The sequence below is a fragment of the Pseudopipra pipra genome, chromosome Z, assembly GCF_036250125.1.
Source record: "Pseudopipra pipra isolate bDixPip1 chromosome Z, bDixPip1.hap1, whole genome shotgun sequence".
Taxonomy (NCBI): Eukaryota; Metazoa; Chordata; class Aves; order Passeriformes; family Pipridae; genus Pseudopipra; species Pseudopipra pipra.
Window position 1 is genome coordinate 25,890,230 of NC_087581.1, and position 27,958 is coordinate 25,918,187.

The 27,958-nt window shown below is 36.1% G+C and overlaps 1 protein-coding gene across 3 annotated transcripts in view; it reads left to right on the forward strand.

Moving 5' to 3' along the window:
- UHRF2 (ubiquitin like with PHD and ring finger domains 2) overlaps positions 1–27,958 on the forward strand; it is a 79,330-nt gene that overhangs the window by 2,074 nt on the left and 49,298 nt on the right. For all 3 annotated transcript variants that reach the window (XM_064641424.1, XM_064641422.1, XM_064641423.1), the window contains exons 2-3: positions 11,496–11,738; positions 15,442–15,704. In XM_064641424.1, the coding sequence (XP_064497494.1) occupies positions 11,496–11,738; positions 15,442–15,704 (506 nt within the window). The remainder of the gene's footprint in view (positions 1–11,495; positions 11,739–15,441; positions 15,705–27,958) is intronic.

Genomic DNA, 27,958 nt, shown 5'->3' on the forward strand with positions numbered 1-27,958 from the left:
ATTTTTTTGCAATTACCATAATTAATTCTGAAATTTCTTTTGTTGATCATGGGTTGCTTTTCTGTTTCCATGGTGCTTGTAAGTAGAAAGAAGGTCAGAAGGGTTCCTCTTGCACAAGTAAAACTGGATGTTGAGAGACGTGAGCAAAGGAAACTGTAAACAACTTCAAGTCTCTCAGGGCTGCGATAAAATAAATCGAAATAAAAAAGGGCACTTCAATTAAATATGAGGTGAACAGAAAGCAATATATTGAGGTGGAAACTTGAAAAAACCTGGAGATTGCCGCATGTGTTGTAAAAAATATTATCTGAACCAAAGTCTTTTTTTATTTGGTTAACACTCAACATGGTTAAATCTGTACAGTCTGCTAGTAGAACCGTGAGTTTACTGCTGCATACTGCTTACTGTAGGCTCTCTAGAAGTACTCAGATCTTGCAGGTGGTGGGAAGACTGACTATGTGATGACGTTCTAAAAATAGGAGGAATGTGAGGTTATAAGGATGTAGGAACCTAAGTGAGTCACCATTTATGGGCTGAATTTTGACATCATTGTGCTCTTAGCTTGCAGTAGAGAACAGCTTCAACTAACGTTTTTGGCTGGAGCCATTACTTTGCAGTTCTTCATGAGTGCCCATGTCCAGTTAATGTAGTTTATGTGGTATACTGTGATTTGCTGTTGTCTGATCTTCAAACACATATGCAAGAATGTAAGTGGGCAGTACATCACATGCCTGTTCTTAAGGGCTAAAATACCCTAGAACTGCTGGACAAAACTTAGTGTTGTGATTAACATAGTACTTTGTATTACTGTTGTCATGTTTGGTTTTTTTCTTTTTTTTTTTCTTGTAAAACCCAGAAAAAACGCTACTTTATTGAATAGGCTGGTGTCTGTTTTTTAACTTTTACTGCAGTTCACATGTGGAAGTGAAGATTGAGCCAGATAGTATTACAGTATAACATGGTCTGGTCTGTGAGGACATCCTGGACTCTCTGGGATCCACATTTCTGCAGAGCTGAGTAACTGTAGATTGAGGTAGAACTTTCTGAGGAAAGGGAGTAGTAATGTTTGTATAGTTCTTTAGTGTGCTGCAATAACCTAGTCTGCAGTTAGCCACAGAAGTCTGATGAACATTAAAACCTGCAGTGATGTCTCTTGCTTTCTTTCTTGAAGAAGGTGGACAGTTGTCCGGAAGGATTTTCTTGGAGGGCCACAAATATTTCCTTATGCTTGAATAAAACATATTCTAACCTTGCTCCACCACTGACTATTCATATCTAATGCTTTTTCAATGTTATTTGTTAACTCTGAGTAAAGTGGTAAATTACAATGCATTGTGTGGAGGTTTCTTAGAGAAATTCAGAAAAGCAAGAATATGCTGCTGACTTCCAGCAGCATATTCTCTCTCCTAACTGGAAAAACCTATGAAGCTGCTCTTGATGAGAATAGAAGTTCTCAGTTTATTCAAGAAAGTGAAGGAGATATCTTGGCATTTTGACCTACCAGACCAGATTTCTATAGAATCAAGTTATAGTTATTCCAAGATTTCTAGCTTTCAGTTACAATGATGGAAAAATAGAGCAGTAAAAATACTTTGAAGTTTAAATTTGAAACTTACCAGAGAGCTTAAGGGGTATTAATACCTACTTATGTTTTGCACAGAACTTAACATGCACCATTTTGTACTTTAGCAATACTGGTTGTTTGTGGAAGGTAAAAATTAATGTCTTGTGTTGGCTTTCTTTCATCACCCCATCCCATCTCACAGGAATTCAAATTCAGTGAAAACTTTTAAATGGCTGTTGTTAAAAAAAAATAAATCTCAATACCTTTTCCCTAGTGCTTACTAGAGTTGGGGAAAAACAGGACATTGGACACCAAAGGTTTCTTTGTCAGTATATGTAAGAGGAAGTGAACTGAAACTGCTTTTGAAGCCATTAATCTTGTTGGTGAGGAAACCACTCCTAACCTGTTTCATGGACGTTGTGGTTTAACCCCAGCTGGAGATGAAAATACCATGCTCAGTCACTGCCCCACCAGCAGGATTGGAGAGAGAATTGGAAGGATAAAAGCTAGAAAACTTGTGGGTTGAGATAAAGACAGTTTAATAGGGAAAGCAAAAGCCATGCACACAAGCAAAGAAAAATAGGGAATTAATTCACAGCTTCCCATGGGCAGACAGATGTTCAACCATCTTCAGGAGAGCAGGGCCCCATCACATGTAACAGTTGCTTGTGAAGGCAAATGCCATTACTCCAAACCTCCCCCTTCCTCCTTCTTCCCCCCCAGCTTTATATACTGAGCATGATGTCATTGGTCTGGAATATCCCTTTGGTCAGTTTAGATCACCTCCCCTGGCTGTGTCTCCTCACAATGTCCCGTGCACCTCCACCTTCCTTGCCAGTGTGGCAGTATGAAAAGCAGAAAAGGCCTTGGTTCTGTGCAAGCACTGCTCAGCAATAACAGAAACACATCTATATTGTCAACCTGAATCCAAAACACAGCCCCACACCAGCCACTGTGAAGAAAGTTAACTCTACTCCAGCCAAAACCAGCACAATGGGAGACTGAAATCAGCAGGTGGAAGTGAGAGTATTGAAGCTGTTTATTTACTTGATATGAAAGTTGCTGCAAATCAGGCCTACTTCAGTAGAAGAAATTTAGCTCTGCTTTTAGGCACAAAAATATGTGGTAGTACGCACCGTGTTACTTAGCTATGCAAGTTTACTGTTAAGTATAGTTTCTCAGACCCATGCTGTAATGCCCAAGTGTTTAAGGTTTTGTTTCTGTAAAATTTAACTGAAACATTAGAGGGGTAGGAGGAGTGGAGGACCTTTATTTTTGCATGAGAGCATCCTTGTGATAAAGTAGCTTCAGTGAGACACAGTTAAAAATCTGGCAGTAGGGTGTGCTTTTATTAGACAAGACCTCTTTAGCTTCTGGGGACCTGGGCTGGTACATGAGTAATGAATAGAATATCATGTGAGTTTAAGCTTCCAAGCTTCGAGTTTGTAAACTGCATTTTTAAGTGCTTCTTAATATCTACAGCTTGGATAAATTTCCAGAACGATAGAAGAGCTTTACTCCTGGAGTATTTCCCTCAAGAATGGGAGTGCTAAACCTATTCATAGAACAACTGAGTTTCTTAACACGGACTCTTTCCAGCTTTATTTTGTCTGGAAAATTGTAAACATTTTCAGCTGAAGCTGTCCAAACCCCATCTGCTTCAGACAGAAATCTGGGGTGAGAAATCTTCAGCTGGAGCAGTTAAGTTTTATATTTCAGAGAAATAGTTTGAAGAAGTCTTAAAAGGGAAGTGATTACCATTCTTTGAAGCTGGTAACAAGTTGCTCTGTAATGTGAGGAGAGTTATCTGGAGTCTTCAGGGCAGATACAATCATATTGCTTACCAAAATTCTTGACACATTCATAATGTATACTTGGAACTTATATGGCATTAGGTTTAGTAGCCCTATGAGTGAGGTTTTTTATATGATTGCGGAAGTTGTTTACTAAAATCATCTTCTGGTTAAATTTTTAATGTAAAGCTAATAATGCAATTTACCATTCCTTGATATGATTATCTTTGTTATTCAGAGCACCTAAACAAACTGAAGGAAAAGCAGAAGCATGGGTCAGAACAGAATACTTTGTACTGTTTTGCATGTATTACTTAAGTATTAGGAACTTGGAAAAACATCACATAAGCTCTAAGAAATTAGAACCAATTAGATTTTATGGCCATTATTCACAGAATATGCTGAGTTGGAAGGGACCCACCATGATCATCGAGTCCAGCTCTTAGCCCTTCACAGCACATCCCCAAGAGTCACACTGTGTGCCTGAGTGTCACACATACATGTAATTTAGTTAGGATAATTTGGTACATGTACTTTTAAAATTAATATGGAGGTTCTTGGAAAATGAGGTGGATTTTTTTTAAATTAGAAAGGACTCTACAAACCCTTAGATGCAGAACAGACCTGATGCAAGGCCTACACTGACACTACATAAAGAGGATTTTCTATGATGGAATATGATCAGATGTTGATATCAATAATATTGATAGAAGTTATCAGAGGATTCTCTTTTTAAAAGCTATTAACTGAATCTCTATTCCTATGATTTAACAGTAAAATTATGTAAAAATATACTTGGTTATTGATTTTTTGGTTTTGGCTTTGGGGTTTTTTTTTTTAGATTTTTCTTGTTGATTATGGAAGCTTGATAATAACCAGTTCTTCATTACAGGTGTCCTTACAAGCTGCAGATAGTCATTTGCTCTCACTGGCACCACTTGCTGAAGTTCAGTTGCCTGTGCTGTAGAAGCCCATACCATCATACAGGAGGTACTTGACCCCTCTCATCTAATCAGCACAGAGATGGATGAGTCTTTCTGTGCTTCTGAGGATTTCAGTGCAGCTTTATATTTTGACATGCCTTTTTTTTTTTTTATGAAAGTATCAGGTAATCCTAAATATCATCCAGAAGACACCATGAACTTTTATTTACCTAATTAGAAGATTCCTGAGAACACAGAAAGAAGAGAAACCTTGCTGTTTTAACTTCAAGATAAAAATTAATGAGCAGATGTTCCTTTAATGGGATTTAGAGTTGTGTCCAAGAAGAAAATATCATATCTAAATTAAATTTTTTTTCCTGTATCTCACCCAGTAATGGAAGGATAAATAATCTTCAAAACATGAACTGCTTTTTAAAAGGTTTAACGTGGAAGAGGTGCAGACTTGAACCCTGCTTGAAACTGAGAATGGCTGCCTTCACCATGATCTTCTGATAAAGTAAAGAAGTTCTTTTCTTACATCTCTTGACTTTTAGCTCTTTTTTGTTGGCACTAATCTTGTGCACTGGAATCTATTTTGGATTGTGTTTATTCCTGATTAAAAAGTAAAATATGTTGGTACCACCTGTACACTTTGTAAATAATTTTGTAGAAATGGTGTAAAACCCACTTGTTTATTGGAGAATGTGGCCTTAAAATGTGGACTTTTGTCCTTAATTTTAGTTACAGAACTTCAGGAAAAGTGTGAATTTCTTCTCGAGAAAGCTGGTCTTGTTGATTGAGTACAAAGATGACTAATATACATTTTGTCATGGTTTTTGTACTGAGATTGATGTGTAATTACAGACAGTGTCAGCAACAAGATTCTGTAATTTCTTCCTAGGTTGTGCGGGATTTTATAGTATGCCAGACTTCCTCTTTGTGTGGAGAGTTGAACAAGCACAGCAAATCCACAATGTAGTGTGATCAAACTCTTTGGTTGTAACAGAAGTTGTAGAAAAGCCTTTCTTAGAATATTATTCCATCCCTAGGAGTTACCTTTGCTGTATGCTTTCTGCTGAGACTGTGGGATTCTCTGTTAGAATATGGTACCTACCTAAAATACAGTTTATTGACAGTAAGTCATTTGATACTACTAAGATTGCCTTTTTTTTAAGTCCAGGGCAGGTTGTTAGCTGTCTTGTAACATGCATAAGTTGGCAAAATGGGGCATATTCTCTGATATGAAGGCTAGTTTGTCCTACTGCGTTCATGTGATTTTTGATGGCATCTTGTCTTCAGACGTTCTTGTAGGCTGCTCTGAAATGTGCACTCTTGTGGCAAAAAATCAACAGAAATGAGTCTCATTTGGACCGTATTTTCCAGACACCAGTAACTTCTTTGGTTAGTGTTTTATGAAGTGTTGCGGCCTGTCTGTATTCTATTCTGGAGGGAAGTGGATCTAGACACTTGGAGAACTTGGTTGTCCAGATGATTCACTTACATGACTGCTGAAGAGAGAGAGCAAAGACAGAGCAATAATTTTATTTTTTAATTAATAAATTTTCCTTCTTGAAATGAGGCAATAATCTGTCATTTGTGTCTGTTTATTTTTAACAGCAAGCCATGAAATCCAAACCAGGATAAAAAGCACTAATAAGGATAACTTAGGAATTCTTTTTTGTTTCTGATGGTGCCCTAGGGTTTCTTTTTTTTTTTCCCCCAAGTCAGATAGACATTTATTTCCTATTTAGGAAAGTAAATCTTTATTGTAGTTAGTTTTTGTATGAGAGTGATTGGTGTTGCTGTCTAGTTTGTATTAGGATCTTTGCTAAAGCCAGCAGCAATAAGGAAGGGAGAGTTAGGAGAAAACATTCAGGAGTACCATTGTGAACAGTATGAACAGGGTGTCCTTATGACTACACAGGATATATGTAAAAACCTCATTTAAAATGTGGAGAGAGTATAATGAAGCCTGCACTTGAGAACCAGTCTGCCTTAGACATGTGAGAAGGAGCCACTAAACATCATAGATGTGGAGTCTTTGCTTAAAGATGTTTGCATTTTTATTCTCTTAATATAACAGATTGTCTGAGGAGTTTTAGTGTTCAGGGCCAGGAATATCTTTTTGGACCCTCAACAGTTACTGCTACATCACTCAAAAACTGTCATTGATGGCATTAGAACTGCCCCATGTGCAAGAATATAGGATGTTTAAGTGGAATCATCAGCAGACAGAGCAGCCTGTGTTTTTTGACAGAGCAGCCTGTATGAGACTTGTAACAGGTACTATTGAAACTACAGTTGCTTGAGAAGGAAGAGCATGTCCTGGAGTTGCAAACACTTGAAGACAGCACATATTAAATGTCCCAATTCATATAAAGACAGTAACTTTCTTTTTGTGGTTGTCTACTAGATCCTCTTTTATTTAACCTTTGTCTCTGTTGCAGCTGAGGAAACTGTACTTCCTTGGGAAACAATTCCAGCACACAGTTATTGTAAAAACCTGACAACATGCCTAGTACTTTGAATGTGGTTAATACATGAATTTGAATATCCTGGACTCGTGAAGCATTCTTTTCAGATACAAGTTTTTCATGTGAAATAAAAATACTTTTCGGGTTCTCTTTCAGCTTTGAAAGTGTAAACAAACTGAGCACACTCTGAAACTGGCTGAAGTCCTTAAGCGAAGGGTGCAGTGTTGTGCAGTAAAGGTTATTAAAGTTTTCTTGTTCTGTATTGGTCCCATTGCCCAGAACTCACTTATTACATACTGGTAAGCTGATTTTGAATTTTCAGTTAGGCTTTTCATTACTAGATGCTGGTTAGCGATGTGTTGGAATGCTTCTGTGGTATTCAATTCCAACAGCCTTCCTGCAGGCAAAAAAGCTTAGTTTTGTACATCAGTCTTGAGATAGGAAATACCGGTAGTTATAGAAGTCCACATTGCTTGCATAAATGAGTACCCTGCTGGAAGTTATAGGTTCTGGATTTCTTCAGACTAACTTACCCTCTGGATAACTCCTGTAAACAACTCTTAACCAAGGTTCTCTACTGAACTTGAGCTCAAAGCTCTTTACCCTTGTGCATTTCCTGTTCAGTTTGCAGGGTGCGTGTAATGCCTATGCAGAATAAAAGATTGGTGTTGCTTAACTTTTCATCATACTTTGCTAATTAAAGAACTCACCTGCATTCATTATGGTTTCTTTCATCTCTATTGCTAGATATAGGCATTGCTCTAGTTCTTGGAAAAGATACCCTCAGAAGATGCTTAAAGGCACACTTTCATAAGTGATTAAATATCTTGATTGTCAAGTGGAATGGCTGGATTAAGGTGACCCAGGGACTTATGCTTCTGGATCACACATTAAGATAATAACAGTAGGTAATGTGTTCTTACAGGAATTATTATGTGCTTTCTTGAGAGGTCTCTCTACAAGCTGTATAACCCATAATGAACTGTGCTTCTGCTGGGACTTTTAGTTAATGTGATAATAATTGGGGAATTACTTGCCAGGCTTAATTTTTTTCCCTCAGGTAATGCAGTGTCATACCACATTCTGCATGATCGTTCATGTTCGCGTGAGTGCAGCTTCTACATACTTTTAAAGTAGTTTGTGGCTTGACATTATAAGATGGTTCTTCTAATAGTGGTAGTAGGTAGGTATCACTTCCAGTATTGCATTGCTACAGCTGCTCTCGTGTAGTAGAGTAAGCAGTGTTGTCTTACCTTTAAGTATCTATAACAACCTTTTTTAGGAATATTTTGAAATTGGTAGTGTCTGTAACATATGATGGTAAGAGTACATTTGAAAGATGTAATCTGTTTCTCTACTTGTATTTAGAATAATGAAAGACTCTTAGATACAGTAAAGCTAGCTGCTCTTTAGTGCCATTTCATTCAGAATATGTTAATGAAGCCTCAGGGGCTTTTGAAGCATACCAGTCATTAAGAGGAAGAAAAACTGAAAGTAAAATCTACTGCTAAGGGAACAAACGCATCTTCTTGTAATGACAGGAGGATCAGAAGAGCTAGCAAAATTTTGTAAATGAAGTTGCCTGTTCAGTTATTTTTGCTTTAGTACATGTTCTAATCACTCATTAAGAAATCATAACTGACTTGAATGAGATTGATTATCTAGTAATTGCGTGATTACTTTCGTTTCTCATTTGCATGTATAAACTTGTGAATGACAAGTGTCCTTAAATGCTTAGTGAATGATTAAGCAACCATGTAATGTTTGTTTCTTTTCTTTTAATACACCCACCAGGCAAACATATTTTCAGGGAATCTTATTACCTTTACGCAGCAGAATGAGATGAAATTCTTTATTGTAATTCAAGAAAGAACATCTTATAGTTCTACTCTCCTTCTGCTTGGAATGGATTTCTTTAAACACTGTTTTCCAATTTTGTTATTCAAACGATTTCAATTGTCAGTGATGCAGTAATGCTAGATATAGGTATACTTGCAGATTCACACCTTAGTTCTTGCAAGGCAAAAAGCATGTGAACTTGATTCTGCTTATTGAGTTTCTATGTTCTCTCCTTTGTTTCTAGAAGCTGACACTGTTGCAGTGTCCTTGGCTTGGTCTAAATTTATACAGTTGCTCATACTTGAGAACATACTTTCTGCTCATATTGTAGACAGGTGCTCTTTCCTTGTCATGTTGCCAAACACTACAAACTGCCTTGTGAGGTGTGCTTATAGTAATCTTATCTTTGTTACAGTGCTTTTAGACTTAAGTGTAATTTCACTAGTCATAGAATTACTATTTTGGTGTCACAAAATATTCCTGAAAGAATATAGATGATAAAAACAGAGGAAAAAACTTGTGATCACAGAATCATGGAACGGTTGGGTTGGAAGGGACCTTAAAGATCATCTAGTTCCAGACTCCCTGCCATGAGCAGGGACACTTTCCACTAGACCAGGTTGCTCAGTCTTTTTTTTTTTGCCTCTCATGCTAATAGGGAGGATTTAGTTTCGTATTGGATATATAACTTATTCTGCAGTCATTACTGAATGGTGTATTATTTCAAGGTGATTATTTGTTTTTGTTTTGGGTTCATTTGTACTCTGAATATAAGAATAGCACTTTAAACTTAAAACGGTGAAAATGCAAACCTCTTTTGGTATGGAAAGCCCCCAGTCTTGTTGTAGGGCTGCAAGAGCATTTCTGTCCCCTTTGTTAAAGACTTTTCAAAGGGATAGAAATGTATAATATATGACATGGTGAGACAGAAAAGGTTGCTTGAACTTCTTAAGTAGCTTGCTCCTCCGTATGAAGACCTAAGCCTACAGGTCCTGGCATATGACATGGTGTTGGTAGTCACCTGTAGAATCACAGTTGCTGGAGGTTTCCCCTCTAAGGCTTGCATTCCTCTAATAATTACAGCATGAAAATCTTCAGTACAGTTTTGTATGCTGTGTGTTGAACTGGTTTGAAAACAGTCAGCATTACAAGGTTTGTTCCTGTAGCTGTTGACCAGACAGCTGTGTCAGCTTCAATTACTTTGAAACAAGCTGTGAGTTCTCCTGTTTGTAGATCCAGTTGTACGTGGGTACAATTGTTATCAACAGTAAAGAGAGTAATTTTTTTTCACACGGATCTTAGATTTGTGGAAGAAGAACTGATTAATTTCTTGACTGTCAGCTGTCCCCTGCCCTTTAGAGCTGCTTGAGAAAGCAGAGGGGATGGAGGAAGAAATATGCATTCCACTTTTGTCTATCCTGAGATCATTTGAATGTTAGAGAAAACATTCAAATTAACATTAATGAGAAACTTGAGAATTCCTTCTTTATTTTTTTCTGTTCCTTCCTGCTCCCTGCTTTTTCTTGTTGTACTGATACTACCTATAAGCTCATGAAAATAGTTCTGTTTGGAAAGATTCATGAAACATCAAGTTGTATTGAAAGTACCAACTATTCTTGGAAAAAGGGTAGATAATTTTTTAATTGCAAAAGTAGTTTGGAAAGATGTGTGAGTTTTTTAAGTCATGCATGTTCTTCTCCCAGTGCATCGTGAAGTAAAGTGTAATACTAGTTTCGATATCTCAAAGCAATGTATTGTACTCTTAGGTGAATCTAATCTCTACTTCAAAGATGCTGTAGGTCATTGAGTGTTTAACTGAGCAAAGTAGCAGTGATCACTACTCCTCTGTATTTCTTTCCTAACACGCAACTTGTCATTTCCTTGGTATGAATTTCTTAGCTTAATTGTACATAGATGAGATCATCAGGTAAAACAAAGATAATAGCAGGTATCTTAAAGCTGTGCAGAGTGGGTCCAAAAATAATGTTTGGTAACTGTGTTCTAGGGATGATTTAAAATGTCTACTACTATTTATATTCTGATGTTCTGCAGGATCTAATTGCATCTGGAATATAGTGGGGCCTGATGTATGAAGTTGTTTGAGGGAGTGCTATACCATGTATGTTTTTTGGTTTTATAGTAGTTTTATACTTTATAGGTTTTTATAATAGTTTTAAACTGACTGATTAAAAGACTTGATTTCAAATTCAGTCTTGTTTTGATCTTGGGGTGGGGGCCGGGGGGATGGGGAACTTGGCTAAATCTGGAATAAGTATGTTTTCGAATGCTCTCAATTTAGGAGGTTTCTTTTCATGAAGGCCAGTACCTATTTTTGTTTTTGCTTCCCTTTAGGTGTAGTTTCTCTTGCGCAACACTTTCAGATTTTACAGTTTTGAAAAGTAAATGGAGTTGTATGAGCATGAATTTTTTATAGGTAGATGTTTTATTTAAGAAATAGTTTGCAAAATACTAGGGAAGTGTCAGGGTACTGCCTTGCTTTCTAGAAAAGCTTGAGAAAGAGGGAATTGTGAAATTGCATAGCTGAAATGCTTAGAACACAATTATTAATTTAAAACTTCTCACATATTTTTATATTTCCTGTCTATGTTATGTAAGTGACAATATGAGTTCTACCTATTTCTTTAAAGGAAAATCACTGCATTATATTGGAAGTTGATACATAGTTAAAAAGTCCAAAGTCTGTAAAGATGTCTATTTGTAGTTTTAAGCCTTCCTTGATGAGAGGTTGTTTTTGCATGTACTGAAGACTTAGGTTTTTATTTACCTGTAATAAATGGGTTGTCTCTTCTGGTCTGTACAATTAATGCCCGTAAAAGGAAGATTTGCAAACTACTTACGTACCTTAAAGTGGAATTTTACAAGTACACATTTCTTTTGACAGCTAGAAGATGGACACACTTTATTTGACTACAATGTTGGACTAAATGACATAGTACAGCTTTTGATACGTTCTGAATCTGAAGCTCCTACTGCTGCTTCTGTGACAGATCAAGATGGAGAAGTCAATCCTTGTGCTGTTTCCAACTGCAAGAACAAAGCGAAAAAAAAAAATAGTGGATCGCCCAGTCAGCCATCTACATCATCTCGCTCATTCCTCATAGATCCTGGCATTGGACTGTACAAGGTATGTACAAACTTTAAAAGCTGGAAACCTGCCTCACTCTTTTGGGTTTGATTTTATTGTTAAAAAAGTTTGTTTTATTATTTAAAGGATTGTAACCTCATTGGTTTCTTTTATGATTTAATAATTCTTCAGTTTGTCTTAAATGAAATTCACTTCATTTAAACTAACTCGTGCAGAGTCATGAGGGTGTCCCTGTACCACTCACATTTCAAGAGAGTTCACAAACTCTGACACATTGTGTTCTCCAAAATATGTTCTCCAGAAAGTTTAGAGTAGCTGTGAAACAAATACTTTTTTGTGGACAGAAGAAGCTAATAAAGAAAATATGTGGAGGAGTGTAGCCTTTTCCCTTCTTTTTTCTTCAAGCTTGCCAAATAATTGGTTTAATACTAGTGGTTCAGTGCTGCATTAGAATGAGATAATCTCTGGAAATACACAGTTTCTTTAAGCTGTATGTGATGTGGTGATTCCTCTCTTAATGTAGGGTTTTTAGGAATCACATATGTAGTATTCATTTAGTTTTGTACCTCATTTAATTTTTTTATATTATCATGTAGGATTACATCAGACTACCAGAAGTTTAATTTAAACAGAAAATGGGCAGTTTCCAGATTGCTAGCTTATTGGACATTTAGTATGTGTATATGTATGTATCTATGTATGTGTATGGTAGCAATTCACCTCCTGTTTGGGTGTTTCTTTAGATAAGACATAGCCATAACAGTAATTATTTTGTCGGAAAATGTCCACAGTTGCAGAGAAGTAATAGAAGGTTGAGACTGTGGTAAATTGGCAGACTTGCCTTAAATCGTTGAAGAACTGAGGAGACTGGCTGAGAAAACAAGTTGGGCCTCTTGCTTATCCTGTGCCTCATTACTTGTGAATTGATTACTTTTTCAGCCAACTGTATGTTTTCTTTATATATAGAGAAAAATTAAGGGTATAGCCATTGCATTTTTTCCTTTTTGTAGATAACAGTAAGAATGCGTAGAGGATTTCAGTATTAGAAAACTTTGAAGAATGTATTTTTAGCCACTTTTGTAGTTCAAAGGTAGTAAAGTTGTTTAATGAAAGTCAATAGAAAAGACCATAAACTAAGCTACGTTAGATGGCTAAACAAATTGATATATTTAACCATTTTCCATTTTCTTTTTTGTCAGATAATAAGGAATTGTTTAGTTACGGGAAGAAGTAGTTGGTACAGCTTCTGTCTGAGGGAAGTCCTGTGCCTCACTGGATCTTTATTCAGAGCTAGACTCAAGAAAATACCTGTTACTTACTCTATGTTATGGATAGTCTCAGCCTCTGTATCATGCTCTCTTTTTCTGATTTCAACTACCAAAAGGAAAGATAGCCTGTATGGGACCTATAATGAAAAAAAAAATGATAGAGTTGATATTGGAAGTAAATGTTAATAATAATTAAATTATTGTTAGATGGTTAAAATAGTGATTTAAACAGAGTTCCATTGTATATTATGTAAATTAGAATGCTTTAGGTTGTTTTTTATTCCAGTTGTACCTGATGTCTGTTATTTATATGTGCTCTGAAGGACTAGTAGCAGGGTGGAATTATGTTCAAACTCCCGTTCCTTATTACTAAGACTGAAAATCATTAGTAGTATCTCATTTAAGAACTGGGGGGCCGTCTCAAGGTGAACTTGGCATCTGTGAAGGACACTGCCTTGGCTAAGCAATGGCCAAAAGGAGGAATACAAGACAAGTTGCAAGAGAGGAGTTACAGTAACACTGCTTGGGCATGCGGGAATGATGTTAAAAAGACTAGAGCTCATTTAGAAGCCATGTGCGTGTTTCCCCGTCTCATATGGTCTTCATAACTTTTCTTCCAAAAAACTCTGACTGTAGTAAAAAAAGATTAACCGAAGAACACTGGCTTGGAATAAAAACCACACAAACTGAATCTATAATTAAAATCAGTGTTTGTTTAATGCTGTTTATAAAGAGCTACTGATAAAACAGTTCTTAAACAAGACACCTCTAACTCAAAATAGTTGTCTTATGTGCCTCAGTGGTCTGTGGTAATAATTACTTGCCTTTATTCTTTACAAGGGTGGGAAGTATGTTTTGTAACTGTTCACATAAGATTACAGAAGCATGCATTGAAGAGGAATGATTAAGGGAGTTTGCACTAATTTATGATTTTATTCTACTTTTTTTGTTGTTTTGGTGGTTTTGTTTGTTTGTTTTGTTTTGTTCTGGATGATGATTTTTGACTTTGCTAACATGGTTTCTCTGGCACTTCCATAACTGGTTGCAAGAAGCAGAAGCAGATGAAGGAATCTTTACTAGTGTGTATCTTGTTCAACTGTGTTTTGGAGAAGAGGAACTAAAGCTTCCCTTTTGAGCTACAACTGATTCAAACACATAAGGTTGTGTAGGGATGCCTTCAAGAGGGTTCCTTCTAGAAGTGCCAGAATCCACTGATTATGTTTAAAATAGATTCACAGATTTAAAATGAGGCTGCCCTTCTCTGATTTGTTTGTTATGTGGCTGAAATTGTCATTCTGGTAAAAAGCTGTACTTTGAATACTGTACATTGTAAGAAAGAATAAGAAAATACATGTCCATGCATATATTTTACATGGGCAGAAAAATAAAACCTTGAATTTTGGAAGTTATCTTAGGAAGAGGAATGGAAAAAACTCAAGTATTGCTTTCTTGGGATAAACTTGTTAGCTCAAACTGCTGTCCATTTTGCTTTCCAATACTTAAGAGCTGATTCACCCTAAATGTTAGAATGTTTTTGTGTTTGTTCCTGTGAAAATATAATAAGATTATTCAGGTCTTAGAAACCAGCCTTTGGGGTTTCTAAGAGTGAGTATCTGTCTGGTATGATGTTGGTACTAGACAAAGAGTAGAGCTTAAACCATAAACATGCATGTGTCTCATAGTGTTTATTAAAGATATTTTCTGTGGTATGGGTGTGCAGTAGTTCTGATGTAGTCATTTTCTTATACTTGGTGTACTTTTGAAGTATTTTAAAGATCTTTTCTTTCAGTGTTCTCAGTATTATTAAAGGAACATCTGTTTAATTGGCTGAAGACTTCAGAAAGTTAAATGTGATTTAGAATAAAAATGGTTTGGTTGCCAGTAAATTAATACCGGTAGTACTTGTGAGTACAGAAGGGAGAAATGCTTGAGATAGTTTCATTTCTTACAGTCATAACATTTTGGCTGACTGTGTGGGCAACCTTGTTAGACTTGTTTTCTCTCTCGAGTCTTTATTGGTTAAAAAAAATCATGCAGGCCAGAAGGGTAGAAGGTTAAATAAAAACTCCAAGTTGAAGGCTCAGGGAAGTCTGTAAACTGCTGGGTTGTGAGATAGTACTTTGATGCTCTATGTGCTTGTTTTAGCCGTAAAGAACAAATGATGAAACAAGAGGAAAGTATAATGACAGATCACGTTAATTTTCAGGTTTGGAGGGAAAAACAGAAGAAAATTAGCCTTGCTTTTTAAAATTACATACAGATTATACTAGATTTCAATGAAGGAAGAGTAATAAAATACTCAAAGTGTAAATGAAAGTATTCATGACTGCATATTCCTTGAACTTGCTTAAGCTCAACTGATTATTATATTTGATTGTTTTATAAACAGTAGCACAGTAAGTTGACTGATTTATTTTTTCTTAATTGGAAGTATATAAAATAAGCATTAATTCATTATTTGATTTTCCTTTTAGATAAATGAATTGGTGGATGCCCGTGATGTCAGCATTGGAGCCTGGTTTGAAGCTCATATAGAAAATGTTACCCGAGCAACAAAGGGACATAAGAATGGTAAAGCTCAAGGGAAGAGTGGTAACACTTACAAAAGGACTAATGGAAACTTAAATCAAGATCATTCTAGAGAAAATGCAAATAATTTGGACAGTACACCATCCACATCTTATTCAGACTGTATGGACACTGGTGAAGAAGCTATTTATCATATCAAGTACGATGAGTAAGTGCTCCTGATACTATTTTGAGGACATCACGTATTGTTATTTGGTTTGTATAAACCAAGAATTTCTTGAAGAAGCTTGGAGTCAAAGAAAGCAAGTTCAATATTGCAACCAAGGAAAAAAATACTAAAAAATTTTTAACACTTTTCAGTTGGATGTGGCAAATCCATTGGGAGTAATGATATTTTTCATCCCTAAATACTGTAAAGTATTAATTTTCTGTCTCTATGAAACTTAAAATATATCCTTTCTCTATAAGAAAAAAAAACTTTATAACCAAATTTTGAATATGGCTTTCTCCAAGTAAAGTGTTGTTTTAATTTTTTAAATTATTTCTTATGTATATTGAATTTCTCTTAGTGGAGCTGAAGGAGAACTCCCATTAGGGCAAATTTTGTTACTTGATTTGGATTAACTTTATTTCAGATATAACAGTTGTGCACAAAATTACAGATCTGCGCTTACAGTAGAGATTTGTAATCAAGAACTTTGTGACTGAGGGCTTGAAGTTGATTCTTAAATGGAGAGAGGGCATCAAGGGTGGGTTTTTTTCAGTGTTTGATTTTTTTTTTTCCCTTCTAGTAATAACAAATTCTAAAGCTTGCCATAGGTGGATGGGAAGTCCTGAATTTGGAAGGATTCTGTATTTATGAACAGGTTTTGCACCACTTCATTTGCTTGAGAAATCGTTCAGATCTTGGTTTTTAGTAATATGTGTTAAAGCAATAATTTACACTTCTAAACAAATAAAATTTTGAATGAGTTGAGTATTTTTAATTTTCGATACTGAGATTAGTAAAAATACTGCAGTTTGTGCAATGTAGCATGCAGGTAGAAGGATGCAAAGTATGTTCAGTATTAACTAAACGTAGATTTCCAAAATAAGTTTTTAGAGCAGCTATTCCAACTTCACCTATTTTAATATGTAACTCTGAGAGCACTTTTTTTTTCCTCATGACTCGTAATAGATACAACTTAATGCATTTTTTTTTTACTCTATGCTGAGTTCAGGGTCCATATCTGTGACTGTATAACCTCTCTGCTTAAAATGTTAGAGAATTAAAAAGGTGGAAATAGAAATGCAAATATGTCATTGAATATTACAAGAAATACTTGAAAATAACTAGTCAACTATTATGATCAAAATGAAAATATTTTTTCTTGAAATTACATGTCTGTTGTGGTGTGATTTGAAAGACCTGGCTTTAAGATTATTCAATTTTACAGTACTGTGGATATATGTAAGTTAGCAGTGAGCAAACATTTCTGAGAAAGTGTTTTTAACTGTTGCAATGAAGTTATGTTATTTTTTTGTAGATGCTATTATTTTTCATGAGTTTAAAGTACAGAAGGAGAAAAAGTTTCACGAAATTTCTGATTTTTCTTTGGCCTAGTCTTACTAAAGAAAAAGAAGATTGACCTCTGTTTATGTGTATTTCAGGATCTAGCTACTCCCTTTCAGCAGGTGGAAACAAGTCTTTTTTTGCTCTTACAATAAGGTTATGTGAATATATACAGTACATACTTAGACAACAGAATTAGATAAGGCACAAAAGCATAATGTGGCAAGATAGTCACAATTAAGCTGATCAGTCTAAGGCATTGGAACTCAGAGCTTTTGGAAAGAAAACCTATACATTTACTTTTGGAAAGTAAACTTATACATTTATCAGTGATTGGGCTTTTGGTGGATGTTACTGATACAAATATTTCAGGGTTTCACGTTTTTTTCTTTCAGTGTCACCCAGCATGCACATTCTTATGGTAGCTACATACGTGCTCATACCGCTTTGTTTTAATACATTAGTGTTTACCTCTTTGATGTCTGTAGACAATATGTGTATCCTGCCACCTTTATGCTTGATGTGGATAAATAGGGAGGTCATAGTGTGCTTTGCCACACAGTCAGTCATTTTCTGCTCCAGAAAGTAATTAATTTTTCTCTTCACTCCTGTTCTTCTAGGTTCGTATTTTACTGTGAGTACTACCTTCTGCACAGTTACCTGTGCCTGGGTGTTTTGTTTTTCAGGTGTGGAATGTGCATTTTGCTGCCAGATGTACTTGGTATTCTCTATCCTTGCTGTGTTGTTTTGGAGAAGCTCTTTTCCCTTTTATCTCTCAGGGGTGATGGTTCTCATGGGTAGCATAGTTTCAGCTCTGTTTTTCCTGCAACAAGTATATTCTTACATGACATCAAACCACTCTACATTATCTGAAACAGAATAAAAATTACTTACAAAGGAAAGACCCAAGACTGGTTCCTGTAAAGCCATCAAAATTACTTTAATATATTGGAAGGACTATGTGTCAGAGGTGGACACGGGTACACAACTTCTCAAATCATAACTGGTGCTCCTTTGTCTGTTACATCTTTCCAGTTTGGAAGGAAAAAAACCATGGCAAAGAAGGTTACAGTTGAGGGATAGGTCACCTGTAATGCATTGAATTTGTCTACTCCAGCCCCCCTGTGTTACTATACTCCTATGTCACTGTGTTCTCCTAGAGCAGCTCTTCTTAAAAGGTGAAGCAGGACTTTCTTCTTAAGTGAGAAAGCTGACTTCAGCAGTAGTGTTGCTAGATTTACATATCACAGGTCCTCTGCAGAACTTGAACACGTTGGTATGCAGTCTCAGATTTCATAAAAGTGTGCCTCCTCTGAGGGGCTGAGTTTTCATTTGTTCCTCTTTCCACTTCTTGTTTAAATTGTATGGTTACACACCGCACCCCGGGCTGTATGTCTAGTATTTAACTACATTGCTGCAGTTGTTGTAAAGGCCCACATATTTCTGCAGAGATCGTTCTTCTTAGAGAAACCCTAAGGCCATTGGGAGGAACAGAACTTCTCAGTTTCAAATTACACTGGAGTCACAGTTCTTGATAAGCTCCAAGATTTAAAAGACTTGTGGTGCTTGTTTAAGAGCCTTATTTATCTTCATCAGTGAGGAGACCGACGTATCAGTTTTATCAGTGCTGACCTTCAGGCAGTACCAAATTGCTTGGCAATTTGTGGCTATGTAATTTCTGCCTGACAGAACATCTTCTCCTTTCAGTTTCTGAATGCAGCTTTTTCCCTGGAGGCAGCATTGTTTGCAAGTGTTTTTGAGTTTCTGTCAGTGTCATCTTTGCCTTCTGACACTTTATTCACTGTATTTCCATTTCACCTTTGCAGTTTTGGGTATCACAAAGAGCCATTAAAAACTTTGAAGTTAAGGGTGTGCTATGAAGTTTCATACAATGCTAAAATACATTACTTTCTTCTGCTCCCAACAACTGACTTTGAATACAGAAGAAGTGAACCTGCCTTAAAAAGAAGAAAGCCAAATCCTCGGACTTGTGATGAATCCAACACATGCTTAGATCTTAAAGTTAACTGAGATGACTGTAGGTAGTCTCCACCACAGCTTGCTTAAGAATCACTTTCAAATCAGAAACTGGACATTTCGATAGTTCCATAAGCAAATGTCTGCAGTGCTGTGTCATATGAAAGTTTGCCCTTTCCTCTTAACTTCCTCTATTTCATTTCTGTTGCTGGTGTAGCACTGGTTGTAGTCTAGTTAGTTTCGGGGAGACAGTGCTCATTCAGGGAGACAGTTCTCATTCTGCAAGTGTTAGCTTCTTGATCATTAACTCTTCCTTGAAATAGTGGAAAGACTTATGGATTTACAACAAATAATGTCTTTTCCTTCCTTTTCCTTTTGAAGTAATTTGTAGTAAAGGCTTTTCATTTAAGAAGGCTTTCATTGGTCGTGACAGGAAGGTTGGATGTTTCTACCGCATGAGAAATGTCAGTATACCTACCTATATAGATTTAGTATAACTCAAGTGTAGGTAACTTTTTTCAGGACCATTGTGTTAGGCTGATGATATTCCCCCTCAGGTTTTATAACAGTAAACAGGGAAGTTTAATTTAAACCATGAGGTAGTTGTGATATGTCATAAGTACACTGTGATTATTTATTTTAGGGAACTAGGTACTTCTAATTACTTCATGCTTAATGTGAGCTGTGGAGTGATACCCTTGGAACTCTTTCAGATCTGAAAGTAGTCTGAGGTCTCTTTGTTTCTCAGCCCAAGAGATTATGGTTCCAGTCTGTGTCAGTTCTGTGTAGGATGTCTGTCAGATGTTTTTATCATCTGTAGAATTTGTGTGGATGTCTTTGATGATGTCTGAAAAGCAATGTGAGGTAGGATGCACTGTAACTGAATTACATGCCCAGCCTTATTCTGGCAATTTTGGTAGCCAGATGACCATAACTGTTAGTGAGGATTTTGAAAAGCTTTATCAAGTTCCTAGATCTATACAGGTGGAAGTTAAGAGTATTTCTAATAGCAGTTGATTCCCCTCCCTCCCCCTTCTCCCCTAGTAGTTCTTAGTTTTTCATTTTACTAAAAATGACTGCCTTCTTGGCTAACAGGAAGACTTTAACCGGATGGATTCAAGTTTCTGAGTACCTTAGGGTTCTTGTTGTCCATTAGTGTTGGTCTTCAAAGAGAAGCCTTGCTAACTTTCTGTTGTCTGATGGATCTTAAGGACTATTACATTAATCCTTGCTTCCATATGAACCAACTTTTAGTTGGTTTCCCAGGCTTCTCTCCTTGCACTTTAATGAAGTTAATGTTTGTTCTGGGTTTGGTGAAAATCCTCTGGTATATGAGGGATACTCATCATTAATGGTGTGGAAAATTGATAGTTCATGTTAATCTTCAGAGCCTGTGGCAACTAGCTTGCGACTTCAGTTGTTCAGCAAGGTGACTTCCATGATTTCCTTCTCTTCTATAAGGAGAATGACAGCATGTGGGTTTCAGCTTATGGGGGGGGAGGGTAGGGTTAATATTACGAGGTTTTTTTGGGATATAGTTTAGATTTTGTCTTAAAGTAAAATTCAGCCTACTTCTGATTTTGTTTAGGAAACTATTTTTCCTACATGCTTTTTAAGTTGTGTAGGTTTTCCTAAGTTGGATAGAATAGGCATCATCCAACTTGCTTTGGACCTGTTACTTCAGGTGGTTCCTATATCATCTCTGTTGCTAGCTAGATGTTCAGATACAGTGATCTTGGAGATGGTCTGAGTGGATGCTGGTAATTTGGAAATATGTGACAAGACACCTAAGATAGAGCTTAAGTTGTGATACACTTTTAATTCCTACATTGTTAAAGAATGCCAACATTCTGGATATCTGTAGAACATTAGTTCTGCCTATTACTCGTGTTTAGAAACTACGCTGTCCTTGGATGCAATTCTACAGAAATTACTGCATAACGAAGAAATCGGAAGCCCACTCTGTCCAAACTGTGTGCATGGGGAGCTACTGACTGTGCTTGTAGACTGATCTGTAGGTAGTTTTGAGAGCTACTTAAAAGCAACCGATTTCTCTGAGGTATCATATCCTTGTGCATGTGTGTGTTCGTCATTTATCTGTCCTGGAGCCTGTATGCTGTTGGGTTTTTGAAGCTGAGTAGAACCAACAGCTCTCTTGTGCAGACAAAATAGTCAGCTTTGAATGGGGTGAACTTTGTTGCACATAGCCGGGCAAAGCAGGCATGGTCAGGAATGTGGCTTTCCTAGAGTGATACTCTTGTTTGCATTCTGGGTGTGCTGACACTTGTTTCTTGTAGACAACTCCGTTAGGTAGTTGCTGCTAGTGGTGTATTCACACCTAATCCCTGTGCCAGAAATGTAGGGCAGGAAGAACAGGAGGAGGAGAATGTGTGTAAATCTATGCCAGTTACAGAGGCAATTTTGTTTTCATAATAAACCTGAGCAATGCATTCCTAAAGAATTAAATTACTGATGGGTAGTCCATTTCATTTTTCATCATGAAGGATTAAGAACAGCATCAACTTCCATTGGTATCTAGTAAGACTGATGTTTGTGCGTTCTGTCTTATGTTACTGCTACTGTTGCATCTAAATAAAAAACTTGGTGTGTTATGTATGCTTTTATCAGATATTATTGCTTATTAGGAGCTGTAGTTCTCAAAAATAAATTCACTTACTGTTCTAAACTCCATGGACCATTTAACAAAAAGACATTTCTTACGCCAAAGAGATTACAGCCTGCTTTGAAGGTAAAGGAACGTAAGAATATGCCATTACCATACCTGTAAGGCTCAATCAGTATGTCTCCCTCATTAGCCATTCAGTCTTCCATAAGCTGTGTAAAATGTCATAAAAATGAACATTATTGTGGAAAATGCTGCATTAATTATAGACACTCAAAACATAAATAGAGCCCAGGAAAATATCAGTGTACGTGGTAGCTTATAATAGAAGCAGACTGATCGCAGTGACCCAGGACACCTGTTTGACTCTTGTATTCCTAAGTGTAAACTGAACTAATTCAGTTGTTATCAGTCTGTCAGTGGTAGCTTTCATTTTGAGATGGAAGATTTAAGGCTGTTAAACACTATGAAAATTATTTGACCCGTCAGCTCAATATTCCTGTTTTCATTTTTGTTTTTGCTTCTGCCTGAGAAGCTCTTGTAAGATTGGCTGTCTTTTTTACCGTTTTCAGCTTATTTGCTTCTGAAATTTGAGTGATGTGAAGGGCACAGGTCCTCGTGTGAGCTGAAAATGGTACAAATATAGGAACTTTGGCAACAACTTTATTTGGACAGGTGGGAAACAATGCAAGACAAAAAAGTATTTAGGAGGAAAAATGTTTGAGAGGGAGGAGAACCACTTCCCAGTGAAGGCTTAAGGTATGACTGATCATCAGTTTTATAAAAGGAGGACACAAAATTGAAGAAAACTCTTAAGGTATTTTATTTGAAAGACTGATAGCCTGGCACTCTTAAAAGCTCTGTCCTGCTGTAGCCAGTAGCATTACCAAAAGTCTTGCCTATTTCGGTTGAGTTTCATTTGTCATTTGTAGTCCAGACTGTCATTAACCTTTGAAAAATAATGTATTTGTATACAATTCCGCATTTTCATTTAAAGTGTACACACCCACACCTACACACACATGCTCACATGTTAGGAAAATTAGAATTTCACTGTGTTGCCACAGAGGTTAAAAATAGAGTCATCCTGTGTGGCTGTGTAAGTAACATGCAAGACGCAGTCTCATAATTGGACAGCACAATATTTTGAGAAGAATGAGAAGAAAAGTTCTAAGTACTACCTAAATAACTCTGAAAAATAATTGCTTTCCTCTTGAAAGTTACTCCCTAGCTGAAAAGGTCAGCAAGAGGATAATATTGTTAAACTTGTTATTACTTTCTCAAGGAATGGTTTGAATATTAGACTTGCTTAACAGGTCCATTTTTCTGGATGCTTTTAATGTGAAATGTTTAGATAAAGTTAGTAGGCTGGGATTAAATAGAATGTATCTGACAAGTCACACAGGTGAAAATAATGATAAATTGATTTTTGGAGACCAAATGACATGGGCCATTCTCAGATGAGGTGGCCTCTGCTTCTTTCTCTTACTTCACTTCCCAACTATGTACATCTGATAGTGAAGTTGCAATTAGTTTGGTGGTTGTGTGACTGTACAATAAAGTGCTCTTGTTTCCTAATATAAAAACTATAAAAAACTGTATCTAAAAACTAGTGTCCACTAAGTGAAAATTACTATTTGTTTTTAAGTCACAGATCCAATCAAATAAATTTGCCCAGTGGGGCAGAACATGGGAAAGAATCACTGCTTCTTTGAGAGGTAGCTGCTTTGTGCAGCATTAGTGACAGTGCATGATGTGAACAGTTCTGTTTTGTCTTCTGTGAAGAAATACCAAAATACATCCTTTGCATACTATGTGTTTCTCAAATAAACATGTTTACAAGGGTTAACTGAATTATTTGACTGTTTTCTTTATATACAGTAAGCACAGGAAATAGCACAAATCGGGAAGGTGTATGCTGTCAGATTCCTGGCAGTAGTCTCAGACATAGAAGTGAGTAGACTGGGGAGAGCTTCCTTCTGAAGGATATGAAGTTAATGGCTAGAAACGTGAAGAATTGATGGAGGTATAGAGTACAGTTTCATTATGGCACCTGTTTCCTTTGGTTCATGTTGGACAGTTTAGAATTTCAGAAGAGGAAGAGGAATAAAAACTGTACTGTCTGCCAAGTAGAATTTTCTCTTAAGCAGTGTCTTCCCAAGGAAAACATGTATTTTCTTTGACCTTGTATTAGTAACAAACGTTTTTTATAATTAGTCTGAATCACTACTTGGAGCACCTCTCCTACCTATGTAATTTTGTTTTCTAGTTTCTAATATCAGTGACTAGTTTGTTTACTCATTCAAAACTTTTTCTTCATACAGATTATTAGGCAGTGCTAAAATAATAGAACACCTGCTCTGTCAGATGTAAGTCTTCATTCTTTACATCCTCATTAGAAAGAGTGCCAGTACAATGTGGCTGTATAGGCCTATTTGTTTGAACTTGAAAGTATTTGGAGGGAGTAGGCTGCTCACCACTTTTCATTTCAGGAAGTTGATTCCTTGTAAGATTCTTTTCCCATTTGCACTCCCATTATGCAGTTTCCTGACTGTATAATCTGTGTTTAAAAATGTCGAAGTGTTAGCATGTATTAGTAGTCAGGGTTTTGACAACAGGCATTAACTGTAAGACTTGGATTTGTAACGATGTAGACACTTTGCGCAAACTAGAAAGGAAACAGTTTGAGGAGAAAATCTGGGTGTTTCTTGTGTCTCTTTATAAAGGATTTGAGGTAAGGGGAGGGAAGCTTTGCTGTCCTTGTAGTTGTTGAGAGAACAACTAAAATATCAACGGTTAAACTTTTTTTTTCTTTTAAAACTGATACTCTCAAAAAAAATGGTTTGATCAGTGAGAATGAGATTGAATCTTACAGTTTATTTATTTGTCTTAAATTAGCTGTAATCCTTGCACCATCACAGGATTGCACCCCTGAGGAGAGGTTTTTCAAAAAAAAGTCTTTTGGTAATTGTGTGACTTCTCATCTTGTGTGCTACCTAGTGAAGTAAACCTGTTTTTTATTACCTTCACAGTAATTAAACTCATTATACCACAGTATTGTATTAAAAATTGAACATTCTTTTTCTTTCTTACAGCTTCTGAACTTATGTTTTGATACTCTTATTTCCAGGTTGTCTCCCTTCAGGGTATCCATATTGTCTACACAGCGTAGTCGTGTAAGACTAGAAGTTAATTTTTCTTAATACTCGGAACTAAAATCATTAGGAAAGTAAGATTTTTCTTTTCAGGCTATTAATATGGTTTCTCAGTGTTTAAGCTGCTTAATTGTGTAACTATTAGTTATTAGGTAAGGTTTTCAAAATCTTGTTTATGTTTCATGTGACTGATTTTTATCTTTATTGATATTCATTATGCTCTCTATTCTGTCTTTTGAAATGCATTACTTTTTTTTCTTGCAATAACGAATTGTCAGACCTACTGGTCTTTTGGAAGTGCAAATACGCAGCTTCATTCATAGTTGTGGCTTACATACTCTTCCAGTGTAGTGCTTTCTGAAACACTATTTGCTTTCTCAAACACTGCAGCAAAATTAGGCTCATTAGTTCCTCAGGTAGCAAATTATCAAGGAGTGGTGGTGGTGCGAATATAGTTTTTATTCAGGTCTATCTTCTTAGTCAGATTTACCTGCTCTAGGACTTTGTTCCTTTTTCTTTCTTCTTTTGTTTTTGCCCTTCTATTCTTTCATTTCAGAGTGTGTATTGACTTTTCTGAATTTGTTGATTGGGAAAATAAATTATGCTTTAATTTTATTAATATTGGAAAAACAGCAATTAAAGAAATTGTACTTCTGCACTAACATTCGTTACCATACTTTTATGGACAAGGCTTGTCTTTTTTTTCTATAATTTTATCTTTCCAGTCCCATTTGTTCTGGTAACAGCTGTGAAAGTTAAATGCTATGTTGCAAGTTCTCAGTACATTGAGCAGACTTATGTTTATTCTGACATGAAACTAATGTGTGTCTTGGTATTTGAGTATTTTAGAAACCAAAGCCAACCATAGCCAAGAAACACTGGAATCTTTACTTCATGAATAATTCTTTGCTATGGAAGCTGTCTACACTGATAGGAAATCTCAAGAAATCCTAGATATGATAGTGTTAGTAATTACAGTTAGACATCTCAGAGAGGAAAATTACAGGTAAATAGACTTCTTTTTGGCAATATTCATTAAACTCTTACAGTTATTCTTGCTATTATCATGTCTCCTTTTTCTAATAATAGGTGCCAAGTATCATAAAAAACCATGGAAAACCAAGAAACTGTCCATGGCTGTTTTAAATTTAAAGGTTTAAATTTAAAGGTTTAATTGAGTCATATAATCTTCATTTCAACTGTACCAAATTTACAGTAGTCTAAGTAGAACCCTGCTGTGAAAATGTTTCTGTTTTGTCTTGAGGGCATCTCAGGATTTTAAAAGTAACTCAGTAAATAAGAAAACAATTTCAGTAAACATCCATGTCTGACAGTAGTCCTTTATTACTGTTTGCCAGAATTGGTTTTTCACCTAATTCTTGAGGTTAAAAGGTCATATTTATTCTCTCTACGTTTTGGGTTATCTAGCAAGCCCACATATTCTTATTTTGTGATTTTATGCTTAAATGTTATTCTTGTGTATTTAAGAGATTAGGTTTTAAGTTAATGTGTGATTTTTACAAGTGACATGTTAATCTTTGGGAAAACGAATGTGGAGGTAGTAGCGTTTTGTAATGTGAGTGTGTTTTCCCGTATTAAGTAAATTGGGGCATTAGACACTTTTGATGGGACAAGTTTACTGTGGAAGTACTGTCTGCATAGTATAATAAGGAGCAGTGGTACTGACCTTAGCATAAAGAGTTAACTCTGCAATTTTGAGCCTAACTGAAAAGCTTGTGGCAACTGCTGTTTCTGCTGTTCTGCCCAAGGTGTCCGTTATGGACAAATGTGAAGGGTTAGATATCTGCTAGCATTCACCAGCCACCATAAAAGTGTATTTCTGTGTGAAGGCACAGCAGTAAAAACCATTCAGTGTCTGGAATCCTTTGCAGAAGAAATGTGAAATCTGACAAATGAAATCTCGTCTGTTTTTTTTCTAAAGTTTCTGAGTTTAAGTATCTGACCATCTGATTAGAGGAAAAATGCAGTCAGTGAAGCCAGCCTTCCTTTTCTTTCTTTGGAAAGCAGTTAGTTTCTTTCTGTTTGTAAAAGGGGACTTCGGGGTTGTCTTCTGGTAAGTGATTTTGTTCTAGTCTTGCTGATAGACAGTTTTCTTGCTTGGTTTTTTCATGTGCTACATCTAAGAACGAAGGTGGAGTCATTGTTAGCAATGGCAATATTTGAAGTTCCTCAGCAGTACAGTAGGAAAGATTCTGTTCTAAGTTTTATAGAGGTAGAGAGATAACACAAATCTGAATTTGGGAAAAAAATATTTGTCCAAAGGTCTCCCAGGAAAAACAGAGCCTGAAGGCATTTTAATTTTAAAAGAGAATAGATTTTTCAGATCAAAGTTAAGTTTCTATGAATGTAAACTCTTGTAAGTCACCTATTTTGATTTTGGTATTTTTATAGTGACACTGAAACTTTTAAAATGTCTGTTGGTTATTTTTACAATCCTGCTGATCCCATATGTACTTCTTACTTGATCATTTCGCTGTATGCATAAATGATGTATATTTTTGATCTATCTTCTCTAGTTGCTTGATGTTTAAGCCCTATTTTTGTTTCAGAGTTCAAGTAAACTGAGTCTTCATTTACTGTGTTCTACTTGCTGTATTCTCCAAACTTTAGGGCAGTTTTATTGTAAAACTATTGGAACTGATTAGTAGCTCAAACATAGCTCTCTTAAGATTTCAGTAGCCTGTTGTATAATAACATGATGTCATTATTCAGGCACTCAATAAAATAGACATGATCTTTGTAGTTGCTTTTTGCTCTGTCTTATTACCTGTAGGTGAATACAGCATATGTTTTTGTGGGTAATACAGTTACAGTATTCACAATTATTATAGTAGAATTGTATAGTAATTCTCTTAAGGGAAAGCTGCATGACACAAAGGTAAACCCACAAATGTTTAATTTAACTTTTGTAAATAGCTAAGGATATGTTTTATTACTTGGCTGTTGGTTTATCTGAAGGTACACCTGCTTCTAAACTGTTGTGGTTCATGTTTCTTTAAACAGAATAAAACAATCAGTAAATCTCCCCACTCCCTCCCCTTGTCTCTCATATCAGTAGTAGCAAACTGGCATGTTAGATTCAATAGAAGGCATAAACTAAAGCAAAATGAACTTGTTTAAAATGTCTCCAGTTT